The sequence below is a fragment of the Sphaerodactylus townsendi genome, linkage group LG04, assembly GCF_021028975.2.
Source record: "Sphaerodactylus townsendi isolate TG3544 linkage group LG04, MPM_Stown_v2.3, whole genome shotgun sequence".
Classification (NCBI taxonomy): domain Eukaryota; kingdom Metazoa; phylum Chordata; class Lepidosauria; order Squamata; family Sphaerodactylidae; genus Sphaerodactylus; species Sphaerodactylus townsendi.
In genome coordinates, this window is record NC_059428.1 from 152,339,689 (window position 1) to 152,357,415 (window position 17,727).

At 46.1% G+C, this 17,727-nt stretch overlaps 1 protein-coding gene across 1 annotated transcript in view; it reads left to right on the top strand.

Moving 5' to 3' along the window:
* The window catches only part of DNAAF8 (dynein axonemal assembly factor 8), a 60,306-nt gene that overhangs the window by 486 nt on the left and 42,093 nt on the right, over nucleotides 1-17,727 (top strand). Inside the window, exons 2-11 of the mRNA XM_048494173.1 lie at nucleotides 191-306; nucleotides 1,060-1,211; nucleotides 1,835-1,948; nucleotides 2,472-2,873; nucleotides 5,496-5,604; nucleotides 6,925-7,066; nucleotides 7,975-8,121; nucleotides 10,528-10,623; nucleotides 12,165-12,524; nucleotides 12,955-13,099. Of these exons, the coding sequence (XP_048350130.1) occupies nucleotides 191-306; nucleotides 1,060-1,211; nucleotides 1,835-1,948; nucleotides 2,472-2,873; nucleotides 5,496-5,604; nucleotides 6,925-7,066; nucleotides 7,975-8,121; nucleotides 10,528-10,623; nucleotides 12,165-12,524; nucleotides 12,955-13,099 (1,783 nt within the window). The remainder of the gene's footprint in view (nucleotides 1-190; nucleotides 307-1,059; nucleotides 1,212-1,834; nucleotides 1,949-2,471; nucleotides 2,874-5,495; nucleotides 5,605-6,924; nucleotides 7,067-7,974; nucleotides 8,122-10,527; nucleotides 10,624-12,164; nucleotides 12,525-12,954; nucleotides 13,100-17,727) is intronic.

The window sequence follows — 17,727 nt, forward strand, 5'->3', positions numbered from 1 at the left end:
CAGGATTAAAAGGGGGCGGGGCTAGTGGCTGAAGCGCTCCTGAGGGGAAAGTGTGTGGTATTCTCGAGGTGTTGTAGAAGGAAGGTGGTGAGAGGTGTGAGGGAGCGGGGGAGGGGGGGGGGATGACAGAAAGGGGATATGTTAGATGGGGGGGTACAACTTCCCCGCCCTCCTTTTTTTATATCTACAGTTTGAAGGGGGGAGGATTGCCGTTGGCGTCTGGTTGCCGTGGAAACTCGGGAGGCGGGGCTAAAGCGCCTTTGCCATGGTTACTGCCCTCCAAACTTTCTGCCCCTGCTGAGATCGGTAAAATGAGCATCCAACTTACTGGGGGTAAAATTGGGGAAGGCAATGACAACAAACCACCCCATAAACATCGTCTGCCTAATAAATGTCGGGATGTGACGTCACCCCATGAACTCTGCCTTTAAGAGCCGCGAACTGAACACTATACCACACTGGGTGTCATCTAGGTCTTGGTTAGGCTGAAAGTAGCTTGTTCTGCTTTTAATCCTGGCCTTTTTTAATGTCTGAAGGAGTAATCTTCAGTAGGTCTACACAGAAGACAGTCCAGTTTTACTCAGTAGGGCTTACTTCCAGGGCAGTGTTCTTTAAGACTGCATCCTGTGCCTTCCTGTTGCCCAGTCCTGCCATCTTGTTTGCACTGGCTATCCATCTCAGCCACACTAACCATCAGATGAAGAAACAAAGCTACTATATTACTCAGGTGCCCATCCACTAGTGCTGAAATACTGGTGCTCAAACCACAAATCCAGTGATAGGTGTCTCAATTTCTTTTAGTGGCTTATCATTCTTCTGCCAAGAAGCTTGTAGCAGCAGACATCACAAAAGTCTATTATCTTGCCCCTTAGATAAGATGGGTTTGGCTGAAAGATTGTGACTGGCATTAGGTCATCTGGATTCATGATTAAGGAGGGATTTCATCCCACCAGTCTAAAGTCAACAAGCTCCAAATTTGTCTGTGCAAACAACCCCACAGTGCGCTTCTGCTGATTTCTGTCTTCTTTAACGGCAACTTCTGATGCTCTGCTTTGGTAGAATACCCTTGCCACAGACTTCAGATGGCCTCTGAAGATCAAAACGATGATAAACTGGGTCCCCCAGACCTTACAATGGCTTCTTTCCAATGGGGAACAGTTCTGGCTGCAGTGAAAGACCACATCCCATCCATGGACTCTGACATCTCAAAGGTAAGCAGCACCCATTCTCAAGAGAACAGCAGAGCAGACCTCCACTTTTGCAGTACTTTCAAGAGGATGGTTTGTGATTCACAGTTTGTCATTCCACAGCTAGAATTAAGAAGGGCATGAGGTTAATTCCTAGCACCAGAGACAATAGAGTTCTCTGTGAGAGCCATCTTAATTAGGCCCACTTGGAATCCCAGAACTGCACTGCTTGTTTATTGAGAAAAGCTCCTTGACTGCCTGACTGAACAGCTCCTGCCTTCATATTGTTTTTGGTAAACCAATTCTCTCTTTAGTCAGCTGTGGAAAACTCAATAGCAGTAGTAGAAGAGATACTGAAAACACAACAATGAAAGATTCTTTGAGGCAGACTGGGGGAGGGTCTCTGTGCTTTCAGGAACTGCCTTTAACTATTACATTGGAAAACTGAATCATGAGCTTTGCATGCTTTGTTCTTTGGCGGAGAAATATACAGTCTACTAATATCTTTACGTGAAACAAAGTATAGTCTTTATTACCTCCTTGTTGTGTTCTAACTTGTAAAACGCCACACCTTTGTCAGACCCAAGATCCTTCCCAGTCTTGGCATTACTGAATGGGTTTTATTGTTCCTTTGTGCTGTTGGACAGTCTGATAGTGATGAAGATGGGGAGCTTTTCATCTTCCAGCGAGATCTATCCAGTCTGATTCCTGACTTGACTGAGGAACTGGAAGACTTTTCTCTGGATGAAACTGCATTGCAGGTCACTGATTTCTTCTGCTACTTCATGCCTTGATCATGTTTCAGTGTAGCTGCCTGATACTTATTGGGATGCTCTGGGTACCGAACTGGCAGTCTTACCACTAGGAACTCTTCCATTGCACAATTTGTTCAGAACTCTCTCAGCCCCACCTGCCTCACAAGGTATCTGTTGTGGAGGGAAAGGTGGGGTATCAATCCAAACTCTTCTTCACTCTATGGGGAAAAACAAAATGGTGTACTTATATGTGGAATAGTGGAGCAAAGGTTGGCCCCCACTGCTAAGGTTCAGTCACTGTTAGGACCCCAGGGCAGATATAGATGTTTTGTATCTCCAGTGATTTTTGTAATGTGCAATCTCTTCCCACACCAGTACCCATTTCCTTCATCATAATGGCAAGCAATTTGCTGGGAACTGACATGTAATTATTGGATGCCATTATGTTTGAAATCACAAACCTTTCTGATTTGGAATACCTGTTCTTTCTTTTACGGAGCCATGACCTATGCCTTTTCTGTACCTGCAGAATCCGTTTGCAGTCATGAGACAACCACAAGAGCTCTGGAATGAAGATTTGGATAGCTCATCTTTTCAGGAAAAACAGAATGCAATTCAGATTGGATCAAGGGGACATGCCACGCTTGATGGAGATGGCTTTGTCCTGGGGATTGGAGATCCACCAAGCGAACAAGGCATGATGTCATCTGAGTTCCATCCACGTAAGCACGAATTGGATCCAGTGATCAAGAAAGGCGAGGAGATTTGGGGTCATGCACCACGATCCGCAGAAGGATCGCCTTTTTTCAGTGACAGAGAGAAACAAAGGGAAATTACCAGCAAAAAGGAACAAAGGACATTAGTAGAGACAAAAAGTGGGCAGCGAGCTGTTTCAGCCAAGAACCCTCAAGAGCTGACATTTCCCTTTGAGGTTTGTATGGTCATATTTCTCTTTTTTCCCCGGTTGAATAGCCAGCTTTGGTTTTCTTTTGTAATCAGTCATTGCTTATGGGCAGGAAACTGATTGTCTTCATTGGAATATGAAGGTCTAACTTGAACCTGAGTCTCAACCGATGATGGCTGAGTTCCCTCTCCCCCCACACAACATCCCTGCGCAGTCAGGTTGAGAGGGGGGGGGGGGTGATTGGCCCACAATTACATGGCAGACCGCATGGCCGAGTGGGGATTTGAGCTCAGGTCTTTCTTTAGGCCAGCCTTTGACCCATTATACCACACTGGGAATTAGTAACTAGCTTGATTTGTTCTGAAATTTTACAGTATCTTGAATGTTTCTGTGAGCGGTTGAAAAGGAAAGGGGCATTGCTCTGGCCTGTGGAATAACCACCTCTCAGCCTTGTAAGTTTGTAGAAGAAGAAGAGTTTGGATTTATACCCTGCCTTTCTCTCTGCAAGGAGCCGCATGGCGTAGTGGTTAAGTGCTTGCACTGCCACTCACACGGTCAGAGTTCGAGCCCCCTGTGGGTCAGATATCCTGGCAGCTGGCTCATGGTCAACTCAGCCATCCATCCATTTCTTGGTTGGTAAATGAGTACCTAGCACACAGCTAGGGGGTAAAGAATAGCCGGGGAAAGCAATGGCAAGCTACCCCACAAAAACGGCTTGCCTGTGAAATCACTGCTTGCAGCGGTACCCCAGGGTCGAACACGACTGAAGGGGAAACTTTACCTTTTTTCTCTCTGCAAGGAGACTCAAGGCAGTTTACAAATGCCTTTTCCCTCCTCTCCCCGCAACCAACACCTTGTGAGGCAGGTGGTGTTGAGAGAGTCCCAATGAACTGTGACTAACCCAAGGTCACCCATCAGGAATATAGGAGTTGGGAAACAAATTTGGTTCACCAGATAAGAGTGTGCTTCAAACAGTCAATCTTCCCATGGCTGCTAAGCTGCCATTAGCTGCGTTCAAAAGCCAAAAGCACCATCTTGCCCGTGTTAGAATCTCACTAATCGTGGCTCTTTGCTTTCATCGAGGTTTATCAGCTAGCAAAAAGCTTCTCTTTTTTTTTTTTTGAGACAATGACGATAGAAAAAGGAGATTATAACAATCAGAGCCGCATTAGCTTTTAGTGCATGACACTGTTTGGAAGGGAATGAAAGGGAAGACGTTGGAATGTTTGTTATCTCCATGACCCCATTCATTTGTACTTGGCAGTTTGGGTCTTCTTCAGAGTGCTGTGACAAATGCTATTATGGTCTGCCCTGAAACTGTCATTTGTGAATGGGCTTTGTTGGGGAGGGGCGGAGGGGAGAAACAAAAAATGTGTTTGTGTTTGTACTTTTATTCATAAACCTCAACTTTCATTGGTATGTCAATAAAGAAATGATAACAGTCAATAAAACTTCATCGGGACATCAATAAAACACACTATGTATCATGCAGAATAAGTAGTAAGATAAACACAATATGTAAAACCCAGTTATTAAACAAGTTTAGCTTTAGCTTTAAAGAATTCTACTGAAAATCTAGAGTCAATAGTAGTAGTTCCAGAATCACCATCTTTCAATGAGTATTGGATTACCGGTTCGTTATGGACAGAATCTCTAAGCTGTAAACGGGTCACCAATAATTCTCTTCGAAGATCATCATAAAGAGGATAGTCTAAAATTATGTGGTGTATGGGTGTGAGGGCGATCCGGCTGCGACATCTGTCGCCTCACTGATCGCCAGGGTTGATTCGGCTGATCTGGCTGGCTAGGCGGGTGTCCCCTCCCTCCCCCAGGGCTCCATGTGTGTCCCTCCAGAAGCTGCGTGCTTGGTGGAAGAGGACCAGCATCCAAGATAGGAGTGTACCGTTCTTTAGTCAAGGGTGTACAATAGCTGCACTCCACTAATAGAACCTCCATATTCTAAATAATAATCTCTCCTCCATACAGGGGATTTTATTGAGTGTCACATTCAAAATTGGCCCTCTTCATTCCAGCTGGCCCAATCAGATCCTTGTTGCATGTGTAGATCGGGCCTGCAACTTGCTTGGGATTACGTTTGCTCAGCTCGGTTCTGCATCGTCTGGATGATGCAGTTTAGCTAGAGCAAGGTACTGTAGCTGTCTGCTTTTCCCCAAACGCTCTCTTAAGTGGCTAGACCTCTGTTGAAGCAGGAATGGCAAAACAATGCTTTCAAAGGCAAGTTGTGTCTCCATATTCTGTACTCCAGAAGCCCTTTGATATAAATCCACAGCCTTCTGAAATGGAAGTGTTGAAGTGGCCAGAGAGGGTGAAGAGGTGACATGATAGCCATGTTTAGATATTTGAAGGGATGTCGTGTTGGTGAGGGATCAAGCTTGTTTTCTTCTGCTCCACCAGTCATGGGTTCAAGGTGAAGGACAAGAGATTCCACCTAAACATCAGAAAAAACTTCCTGACAGTAAGGACTATTCAAGAGTGGAATGCACTACCTCGGAGTGTGGTGGAATCTCCTTCTTTGGAGAGGCTGGATGGCCATCCATCAGCAGTGCTTTGATTATGTGTTCTTGCATTGCAGGGGGTTGGACTGGATGGCCCTTGGGGTCTTTTCCAACTCAGTTCTCTTGCTTTCAGGACACTGAGCAGTGGGATCTAGACAAGGTTCTGCAAGACCTGGAGGTGCAAAACGAGACTCAAAGGAGTCAGACAGCGCAGAAAGCAGCATTCCCTTCAGGGGACCACGGTGAGATGATCATTGGAGTTTGCTGGAAAACACATACCCACGATTTGGAATTCAGCAGATCATCGACAAAGAAGCAATCGCATTACACATGCAAACCACCACTGTGATTCTGACCTCACAGGCGGGAGAATCTGGCAGGTCCCACCTCTGCCCCACCTCAAGAGCCCACCTCTTTGGGGGAATGCCATCATGCCGCTTCATGCTTGCTCCAGGTGTAACTTGAGACTGTGCTTTAATAAAACCTCATTGTGTTTTGCACGACCCTTGAATCACAGGTCACTGCAGTGTCAGGGTGCGTTGTACCAGGGTCTGAAACCGTGGCTTGCAGATAGCTTATTAACAATTAGTCCAAACTGCAGTTTGGTATAGTGTAGCAATGCCAATGTGCTGGGTGGGATCTGATGGCAGAATCGCGCTCTCCTCCACCCCACCCCACCCCACCCCGCTTATTGATATTCAGGAAATGCTGCTGGGGTGGTGGTGGTACAGGACCCTGAGGAGCAACAGAAGGGACGTCTGCAGTGAGAAGGGGGAATTGGTGGGAATTGCCAGCGTAGACGGGATCTAGTGCTCTGGTTTCACCCTGAGTTGTCACCTTAAGCTGTCCTTGTGGTTCCAGTGATGCCTGGCCAGAGTGAGGGAGATAAAGCCAGGATTCATCCAGGTAACCTGGATTAGAATGAGAACCTGTGAGCCGAATCCCAATTTCAGATGCTGATCATTGTTAAAATAAGCCACAGTCCTGCTGTGTTTGAACTGAGCCATAGATGCTGTACTGAAGTGACTGGCCTTCTAGGCTTTTAGTATTGCTGGAAGGCTACCTATTAGAAGTATCTTTCAACACGTCCATACGTCCACCTCTTTGGGTGGGAAGCTCTGGTTTTTATTTTCACAGCCCTTTTTGTTGGACGCCAACATTTATTTAGTAAAGGAACAGCAGTGGTGTAGCGGTTAAGAGCAGGTGTACTCTAATCTGGAGGAACCGGGTTTGATTCCTTGCTCTGCCACTGGGCCTTGGAGGCTTATCCGAGGAATTCAGGTTAGCCTGTGTACTCCCACACACGCCAGCTGGTTGACCTTAGGCTAGTCACAGTTCTTCTGAGCTCTCTCAGCCCCACCTACCGCACAGGGGTTTGTTGTGAGGGGGGAAGGGAAAGGAGTTTGTCAGCCCCTTTGAGTTTCCTATAGGAGAGAAAGGGGATATAACTCCAACTCTTCTTCTTCTTATTATTTGCTGTGTAATCTGCCAATTCCTGGTCTGTGAGGGGTATTTCTTGTTATTGAAATGTAAGATTCTCTTTTTTGTGTGTTTGTCTTCAGAAACGCACCAGGCTGCGTATCAAGTGAAGCTCATGGGAAAGCTGAAAGAGCTGTGTCTGAAGCAGTCGAGGGCGTTTTTCGTGCACCGAAGGCTGCGGCTGGCCAAGTTCCCCCATTTTGATGAGGGTCAGGGAGACGGGAGGTCAGTTTCCCTCCTTTTCCACTTTTTATGAACATCCATTTCCAGTGCTTATGATTCCGACTGCCCAGAAATTAGCACTAGTCCAGGGCTGGCTTGCATGATAAGGGCTGGGCCCACCACGATGAGTAGGAGACCTTGTGGGGGAGCTACAAAATGCCCTAGATCCCAGTTGCTTTAGTAAGAGAGGCTGAGAAATCCACCTGTCTGGCTCTTTGGCTCTCCACACAGTGCCCGTGACCGTTTCAGCAGCACTGAAGTCTCTCTAGGAATCCAAAATTGCTTCCTTAGCCAGCACAGCAAGTGTTCTGTCACTGCAGGAGAACAAAGCCTGTGATTTCAAGTCAAGCCAAGGGCGAAAAAAGAGCAAAGGGTCAAACTGAGCAGCTGGGAATAACTAAAGAAGCGTTTTAATCCCTCAGGTATTCCTAGCGTAACTCTCTTCTGCCAATGTCTTTGTGGGGAAGCAGGGTATGAGCAAATCTTTTTCGAGGGAGTGCCTGTAGTGGTCTCAGCAACCCTGAGCAACCCTGTAGTGTTCTCAGCAACCTGGATGCTGCTGAGTCTTCAAAGCGTGCCTCCTCTGTGATAGGAGAATGTTTAAATCAAATTATCCTATCTCTGCTTTACTTTTCCATCGATTCTTCTCCGCTTTGAAGGAACCAGTTTTGCTGAAGAACAGGACAAAAGATATTGACATAAACCAATGAATATTGAATTGGCTTTTACCTATGCCTAATACTGACAATCCATAATGGGAAATAATTCGCCATCTTCTTTGCAAATGTGTAGGGTTTTGATTGTGAAGTGATTGTGTCAATATGCATTTTTTAGTTACAGCAAAAAAATGTATTTGGCATCTTGTGTCTTGAAGACAGATGATGTATTGGTGCGATGATTTGTGTTCTCAGAGATATTCCTATGTTGGCACCATTGACAAATGGTCAAAGCTCCACTCCAATGAAATTACAATATGCTCCAGAACCACCCACTGTATATATTGATTTAAGGAACGCAAGATTACAGAAGTGTGAGTTATTGGCTGAAGAAACAGAAAGGTAATTACTAGCTTGTAATACTGAGTATGTAACAGGAGCATCTAAACAGGAAAAACTTTCCCCTATGCCATGTTAAGAACAAAATGACAAAAATCTTCATCCTGCCAGTTGGTTCACACACGACCTTTTAATCGGGGATCAGCATCAACCTGAAAGATTACAGTCTTCAAGTCATTCTGCCAGAATTTCCTGGTTGTGCTCGGCTTCGTACGTGCCACAAAGTCACTCAAATGGGGCCTAATCTTTCCTTATCAGTGGAGCCGGAGTGACAGCATGAGGGCTCGGAGCTGAAATCAGTTTACATGGTGAGAACCTTAGGTTCCATTGTGACAAGAAAGAAAAGGTATTCAACATGCGCTTTCCTTCTAAAGTGATTGGTAACTCTAAATCAAGAAAAATGTTGCCATTCACTTCAGCAGGAAAAAGCATTGTTTGCAAAACTCAAAAAGAGTTCCACCTCTGCTGGGTGGAGCCCAGGTTAAAACAAGGTAGAACTTTATGGGGCCTGATCTGTGTTGCACAAGGGTAGTGCCCCCTTCACAAGAAGAAGAAGAAGATGATTTTGGATGTATATCTCACTTTTCTGTCCTGTAAGGTGGCCTGCAAGCTCCTTTCCCTTCCTCTCCCCACAACAGACACCTTGTGAGGCAGGTGGGGCTGAGAGAGTTCTGAATGAACTGTGTCTAGCCCAAGGTCACCCAGCAGGAATGTAGGAGTGCGGAAACACATCTGGTTCACCAGATAAGCCTCTGCCACTCAGGTGGAGGAGTCTGGAATCAAACCCGGTTCTCCAAATTAGAATCCACCTGCTCTTAACCACTACACCACAAGAGTTATGTACACACTGGTAACTTTGGACAGAGGGTAGGTGCGACCCGAATATTTCCCACTCTGAAATCACCTCCTGGCAGCCTTTTTGCCATCCATCCCATTTAATTGGTTGCAATCTCTGCCTTTTGCTAGGTCAGTCTCTGCAATATCATATTGGGGTAATATCATATTTGTAATCTTTATGCTGCATTACACCTATCCTCTGTCCAAAGATTTTTTTTTAAGTTGAGGATTATTTCTGGGCTTGGCAGGTCACCCTGAAGACGGCCTTTAATGGAAAACCAAAGTCCTGGATAGTCTCCTAAGTGAAGTCATGCTCAGAGGAGCCGCTCCGAATTCTGGAAACTGCCGCTTTTTACAGGGATGACTTGTTCTGACAGAGGCTCTCGAGGGAGCTGATTATTTGCTCTCTTCTTGAGATGCAAAGAAATTCCCAGCATAAGACTAATAAAGAGAGTTCAAAATGGGCCCAAGGACAATATTAATCAAGAGTAAAGAGACTTCAGTAGACTTCAGGCAGAGTCACTTAATTACATCGCCGGTTATTTTTTTTAAAAAAGAGAGAGGCTTTATAATAAACGATAAAGATCAAGTTGTTCTTTTGTGCATTTGGCTGTAATACTCTGGGGATGAAAATATTGCAAGGAAGGTCTTCTGGTTGCTTAAATACTGTGCCTCAGCAGAAAGAGGGATGAGATATTCCTCCGTAGCCCCGACTGCTTGGAATCGTATGTGAGAACTGTATTACAGCAGTGTCAAAGAAGTATTTGGGGAGGCTTGCTTTTCACTTTATTGTGAGAAGAGATGTTAGAATTTGGTTTCAAGCATATGGAATCTCAAGGAAGGTCCCATGCGATTTCAAGCAGTCGGCCAGTGCAGACTTAGGGGAGGGCAGCCCAGGGTCTGCAACCTGCGGCTCTCCAGATGTTCATGGTCTACAATTCCCATCAGCCCCTGCCAGCATGGAACTCATAAACAGAAGAATCAGACTGGTGCAAAACCTCACCAGATGGGACAATGGCCATTGTGGTATCCAGGATCAGACCGCCCTCTCCAAATAATTTTGTTGGGGAAAAAATAATCATAACCCTTGTCCAAATAAGTAGTCTTCTTTACTAATCTCTTCGGGTGGCTCAATAGTATCCAAAGGGGAAACTTGGGATGCTGCATTGCACGTACTAGCAGCTGCTAAGGATACCCATATTTGATAAAGTATTTCTCTTAAGTAGTTACAGTACTCTTAATAGTACAGTACTCTTAAGTACTGTATACGATATACTTAAGAGTACTGTACTCTTAAGAGTACAGTAACAGCAATGGGGCAAGGGGGAGATGAAAGGAAACAAACAAATGATTCTTTCGATTTTCCCTATGCGCATTTTCCCTTTTCTGAATCAGAGGTCCCCAGCCTTTCTGAGTTTGTGGCCACAGGGTGGGGGCTGCCACCACAAAATGGCTACCAAAAGAGGTGGCGCCAACCACAAAACGTTAGTGAGATGCTGTGTAATTCTAATGGGGCGGTATATAAATATGATAATAAATAAATAAATAAATAATAGAGATTCTTTTTTGTAGCTTGAGCGACAGCTCCACAGATAGTGAAGAAGATTCAAGAGCAACGTACCAAGGAAAGACGAAAGACAGAACAGAAGAGTTTTCTCAATTGTCACGGTACGAAATGAAGCTCCGCTTTCTCACACCAGGGGTTTGTATGTTTGATTGGCACAAGGGACGGGTCCAAGTAACTGCTGGCTTCCAGGTTGTCGGAGGGAGAGGGGTCACTGCTTTTTTCATCCCAGCATGATTTGGTGTCTCCAGCGTTTTTGGTCCTGAGCTCCAACCGGTGGAATCACTGAAGGGCTTACTGAAGCACCCTCTTAAGACTGTGGTATATTGCAGATGGGTTTCTGCCAAACCTTAGTCAGTTCTGCAGGGCCTGCAAGACAGATGTCCCATCTGGCCTTTGCTTGAGGCTGCTACGGTCCTGTTTCTGTTCTGCTGGCCTCCCGATCTGCCCTTTTTCTCTCCCGTTACTTATATAATTTGTTTAGGATGGGTGGGAGAAGGAAAACTTTTAGGTTAACAGTCCTGATAACAGCACCCAGAGCGACATGTTCTTGCCATCTCTAGAATCTGGTTTTATATTGATTCTGTAGTTTCAATGTTTTATGTAGACAGGCTATATTTTATGGAAATTTTTACTGTATTATATGCACGTTTACCACCTTAGCCCAGCTTCGGCTGGGAAAAGACGGGATAGCAAGTCCAATAAATATTCCATGTGTAAAACAGTATATCCCCTTGTCTCACTACTTAAGTAAAGACTCTTTGAAACTGAAAAGCCACAGGTCTTTCCTTCTCAAATTTAGCAGCAGTGGCATAGTGTTTAAGAGCAGGTGTACTCTAATCTGGAACTGGGTTTGATTCCCCGCTCTGCCGTCTGAGCTGTGGAGGCTTATCTGGTGAACCAGATGCGTTTCCACACTCCTACATCCCTGCTGGGTGACCTTGGGCTAGTCACAGTTCTTCTGAGCTCTTTCAGACCCACCTACCTCACAGGGTGTTTGTTGTGAGGGGAGAAGGGAAAGGAGTTTGTAAGCCCCTTTGAGTCTCCCACAGGAGAGAAAGCGGGGATATAAATCCAACTCTTCTTCTTCTTTTCTGCTCCATGACTTGGCAGTCAGTCCTGTGAAAGGTATCATTGCTGCTGTCTTGATTTTCCCCAAGACAGACCTCTTGTTGAAGACCTCATATATTTTGGAAGGTCCATTTCAAAGACGTTCTTGCTGTGATTTGCCATTCCGTCAAGCGACCATTTACTGTTTGAATGCTTTCTGAATGAACGGTCTTGTTGTGATTATATGTTATTTGAGAGTGCCCTTGAGCACTTTGAAAAAGGAGAGGAAGGAGATCAAGCCTTAGAAAAGGTTTCGGGTAAATCCGTACATAATCTGAGAGCTGCATTTTGCAACTAGTAGCCCGTTCTGCTGTTGCAAAGTATTGTAATTTCCCTGGCAGTGACTTGACCAATATCCTCCAGCGACATTCGTTCTGCTGCAGTGCCCAGACACCTTGAATTGACTAGCAGATTTACTCAGAATCCTACTGAGGTTCCGTCAGTGGGGTTTGCTCCCGTTAAAGTGTTTTTAGGACTGCACTGTCCGTTGCTCTTCTTAGAGAGGATTTAACAAGTCTCTCCTTCTCAAATTTAGTAGCGATTGCACCGGGAAGTGTTTTTTGCTACAACAGCTACGCACCGTCCGCCGAAGAATGTCTCAGGTTCCCATGAAGGGCTCTGAAATGATCCCCCAAGACAAAAGGAGGAGGCAGGATCTCAAAACGGCAGAAGAAACTGGTCTGCCAAAAGTCGAGGAAAGACGTTCTTTGAAACTGCGGGGGTTGACCTCACTGGGCTCAGGACATCCAGAATCTATTGCCCAGAGCTTCCCTTTCTTTGGTCATGTTAACAGCAAGACCAGCTCCTTGAGAGATCGCAAGAAAGAACACGGGGAGCGGCCCCACCCTGAGAGAACGCTTGCACCTTTAGAAGACAAAGGCACCAACTTCTCAAGGTACTGTTTCAAAAAGCTTGACAGACAGTTTGTTAATCCTGTTTTACAGTAAAAGACCCCCATAGGTTCCCAAATCTCTCTGGCTTTCAAGTAGGTGGTCAGGACTCCTATACATTTTATCAGATTGGCCCAATTGCCCATCCAGTTCGTCGCACAGTTCTCCAAGATTTCAAATAGAGAAAGGCCCTCCCTGGCATCTCTTCCCTGATGTGCTTTGTCTGGAGGTGCTGGGGACTGAACTTGCCATTTGCAACATGCAGTGTGGGTATCCTAAAACCAGACAAAGGAAGCACAGCATGATTGGGGGTGGGGGTGGGGGATAGGGCACTAGAAGTAGGAGACAGCTGCGTGAGAGGTTTAAAGGAAGGTGGGGGCATTTTCCCTGAGCAGTTCACAAACCAATGGAGTGGCTCATGTTTGGGTTTTGTAGGGCAAAAGAAAGCCAGAAAGAAAAGCAGGCCCAGGAGAAGCAGAGGCGGCACAGACTCTGTGATCTGCTGGAGAGGTCGAAGCCGCAACTCTCCGTCACCGGGAAGCAGCCCATGGCCGAGCAGACGCCTGTCTTGTTTCACACGGTGAGTGGCACAGCTTTCGGAAGGGCATCCTTTCCCGCAGAGGTCTCCTTGCACCGTTCTCCTGGCTTGTCTTCCAATCCCGGTTATTTTTCAAAAGAAGCTGAAGCTTGAAATGGGTTAGCTGAGAAAGTCTTATTGACTTCTCGTTGGACCACTGCAGGCATACCCCTTTTCCTTAGAAACGCACCTACACAGTTGCTGGGTTTCGGGTGCCAGAGCAGCCGCTGGATATTCTTCCTTGCAGAATCTGTAAAGTCTTCCACTTCACCTCAGGACACTGGGCACTTCTGGGTCTTCATGAGCCGAGGCCTCTGAGTCATGGCTTGAAGGCAAATTCATGATGGTACTATGTGGAAAATGCTTTCAGCATATGGCTGACCCCATAGGGCACAGGTGTCAAACTCGCAGCCCTCCAGATGTTATGGACTACAGTTCCCATCATCCCCTGCCAGCATTATGCTGGCAGAGGATGTTGGGAACTGTAGTCCATAACATCTGGAGGGCCGTGAGTTTGACACCTATGCCATAGAGTTTTCAGGGCAAGAAACCCTCAGAGGTGGCTTACCATTGCTTGTATCTGTATCATGTCTCTGATCAGCCTTCCCTGGTGATCTCCTATCCAAATGCTAGCCAGGGCTTAGCTGCCATGATCTGATGAGATCAGGATATCTTGGCCCATTCCAGTCTGGACAAAGTCATGACTATTAGAAATACTTACGATTGGGAGGATCTGACTGTGACCTTTTTATCCTGCCTCTGGAAGACAGCAGAGTTTCAACTGTTCTCCTTTTCTCCATTTTATCTGCACAACAGCCTTGTGAAGCAGGCTGAGTGGAGAGCGACTGCCCCCAAGTTGACCCAGTTTGCTTCGTTGCCGAGTGGAGGCCTGGACACAGGTCCACTGATTATTTCTGCATTTTATATTTTATTTGTATTAATCTTTCCAGTGTGACTCTCCCATTCATCACGATCACCTGGAATGGTGATCTCAGGTTTGGGTTGTTGGGGTTTTTTTTACAGCTCTGTGGAGTTCCTTGTCATTCCCCTGCCTGATAAGTCAGATGCCCCGATTCCTTCATCTTGGTCATTAATAAAGATATCATCCATACCAGCCTGCTTTGCAGTCTAGCCCAAGCGGGCACTAGCCTGTTAGCACTTCCTTTGCAATGCGTGAGCGGCGCTTCCACCTGGCAGATCCTTGTTCTTCATAATCATCTACTAATAAAACATTTAAGTGGAAGGAAGCGCCGGCTTCTTCAGGCCGTACATGGCTTTCCTTTTTTGAGAAGGACCCAGAAGACATTCTGACAGCGGCACTTCTGATGTCTTGGATTAGCACAGTCACTATGGCTTTGTGTTTTTTTTCTGGGTGCACTCACAGATTGAAGATTTAAATTGTTTTGACATGTGAAACGAAAGCAGTCGTAATTTGGCAGCCGTGACTCTTAGAGATTTATGACTAATAGAAATACATATATATATATATAAATATCTTTCTAGCCACAGCATTTCCAAATGTGCTATTTTTAGTAGACCCAACCCAGCCTTTTTCAGAGTTCTGATGTTAGAATCACGTGCCCCTCCCCCCCTAAAAAAAAACCTGTAGACGTACTTCACCCCTGCACTTTGTAAGATGCTGTTTTGGGTACGTAAGGATTATCACCCTTAGAAGAGCCGGCTTCTTATGACTCTCTGATCCTGCCATGATTCCTCATTAAATCTGTGATACTTTGAGGAACAGCAAGAGGTGTTCAGCGTGCTGCAGAGCTGGTGATTTGCATGGCCTAGAAGCCAGTTTGTTTTGAAATATGTTTTTTAGTGCACTGCTGGATTAAAGATATATTTTGTTTAATTTTTTGTTCTAGTGCTGCCCTTACAGTCCCAGGTTTCCAAAGGAAACTAGAAAGCCAGCGGGGAGCAGGGGTTGGGATGAAGAGCTCTGTGAGATCCCAGCTTCAAATCCCCATCCAGCCATAAAGTGCGCTGGGTGACCTTGCCAGTCTGACACTCCCTGCCTAACTTACCTTGCAGGGTTGTTGTGTGGAGAAACTGGGGAAGGCAATAACCAAGTAGATTTTTCTTGAAGGAAAGGCAAAAGTAAGATGGACACAAGCCTGGAGCAGCAACTCAGGCAGAGAATCAACATGCAACCTCTAACTATAAGGCAGTTCTGTGTTGGGGGAGCCAGTTGAGTCAACCGGCCATGCTCAGTGTCTGGGACCTAGCGTAATTACTGACCCTTGGCAAAGGCTGATTAGGAATAGACAAAGCAAGGGTAGTAACTCATACAGAGATGCAGTGGGCAGTTTCCTCCACAGTGGGGCAGTATGATCCTTTAATGAAATAATTTCTTTCTCCTGACATGCTAAGTAGCATGATGTACTAACTGGCATGTACTTGCAGTTTAAGGATTGCTGCCCTAGACATTTAGAACAGGAACATGGAAATCTTTCAGGCAGCTCATAATGCACCTTAGTAATTGAGCTGAACAGTAATTATGCTAGAGGAGCTTGGAAGCTCTTCAGTGGCTAATGAAGGTGCTTAGGAGTAATACACTCTTTCTTGTGGTTTTTTTTAAAAGTATGCTAGCAATTACATTAATGTCCTCAGCTTGTTTTGGGAAATCTAGACCGTGTCGTCTTTTACTATCCTTACTTTACCCCTCTGTGCTGCCTCTGGAGGTATCTCTCTCCTTGTTCTTTTGTGAAATCAGTCTCAGATTCAGTTGTCCGTTTTTGTACTGTGTAAATGGAAGACTGTGGAGCTTTAGCAGGCCCTGTTTCCATTCAGCCCTGATGGGAAGAGCGGTCGGGGGCACCAACTGGCTAAGGGGGAGCACGCCAGAACTTGCACAGATCTGGATTTCAGCAGAATAAGTCCAGCTTGCAGATAATCACTCTCTTGGTCACCTACAGTGATTGTGAATCAGTTCTGGGGGACCATTCCAGGGAAGCACCACAAAAAAAAAACCTGTGTGGCATCTGCAGTGTACTTTGCCCCTTACTCCAACGTAAGAAGAAGAAGATTTTGGATTTATATCCCCCCCTTTTTCTCCGGTTAGGAGACTCAAAGGGGCTGACAATCTCCTTTCCCTTCCCCTCTACAACAAACTTCCTATGAGAGGCATGGGGCTGAGAGAGCTCCGAAGAACTGTGGCTAGCCCAAGGTCACCCAGCTGGCATGTGTTGGAGTGCACAGGCTAATCTGGTTCCCCAGATAAGCCTCCACAGCTCAGGCGGCAGAGCGGGGAACCAAACCCGGTTCCTCCAGATTAGAGTGCACCTGCTTTTAACCACTACACCACGCCGGCTCCATCATGGGTATCTGCCACAGGACAGACCAGTGATTCTTGCAGCATGTACGTGCTGCATCGTAGGTCACTGTGGACTTGCTCCTATAATGTTAGATGTTGGCTGTGTGTCAATACCCACATGGAATTGATGGTGCATGCGTGTGTGTCAGGGAGAAGGTAGCATTGTAGGACCCAGGAAGAGGCCTCCACAAAACGGCAGTTTTATCAGGCAGCCGCCAGATGGCCCCCTTGATCTTACTTGGTTGCCGTATGCCACAGCAAGTCATTTCCCAAAATAAAGGTAACTGTTTATCCAAGCAACTGCCTCGACTCAGGGAAGGATGATAAACAAATCTCAGGTGGGGAAGGGTGTTGTCGATTAACTGACAGGGCAAGGTTAGTATCTGGGGCCCTCTGGCCCTGGGCACGCGTTTGGAGGTGATGAAAAAAATGACTTCCTTGGTGTCCAAAAGTAAGTCAAGCTCTGAGAGGCTCTTAGCGGAGAGTCAACCATTATAGTTGTTCCTGTGACCCATAGGATTTTCAAGACCATAGACTTGAGATGGAGTGCTATTTTCTGCCTCTTTGTATCAACCCTGGACTGCCTTAGTGGTCTCCCATGTAAGTACTAACCAGCACAGACCCTGCTTAGCTTTCCAGGTTTGATGAGTTCAAAGTGGCCCAAGCCGTGCTGGTTGGAGCATTAGACATCTGGAGGGAACCATTTAGGAATGTGGGCACAGCTTTTTGGACTGTACCACTTCAGGCTTCAGATGGGAGTCCACGCATTTCAGCGCCGCTGAAAAAGACCAGGCTGTTCTTCTCTTTGGTATCCTAGGAGAAGTAAAGGAGCTGTCTTTTTGGGAGGGAAAACTTTCAGACATGCCGACCTGCTCCCACTGCCTGAATCGGTACTGTCCACGAACACCATTATCCCCTGCTTGTGCTGCACGTGTCAATTGATCTGGAGCATCAGTAGAGGCTAGATTCAACAGATGTGAACTCCGCCATATATCTCAGTCTCACGTGTGCCTCTGTCAGTTCCCAGTTATAAAAGCAAAAACCGAAAAGGCTCCCGAGGCACTCCAGAACCCCAGCTCTTTCTTGTTGTCTTTGTCTGGATGCCGTTTTAAACAGCCTGGGTAAAAAGATGACAAACTGAGTCTTTCCCCTGTTCCTCAGAGCTGATTAAAGTGAACTTTTCCCTTTATTATTGAAGATCGCTGTGATGGAATTGGACAGGCTAAGCCAGCTGTTGCTTTGGCTTAGGGGGAAGGTTAGCGTCAGCGAGGAAATGAACAGTCCGTGGCATTTCGTCCATGTCGATTAGGTGACC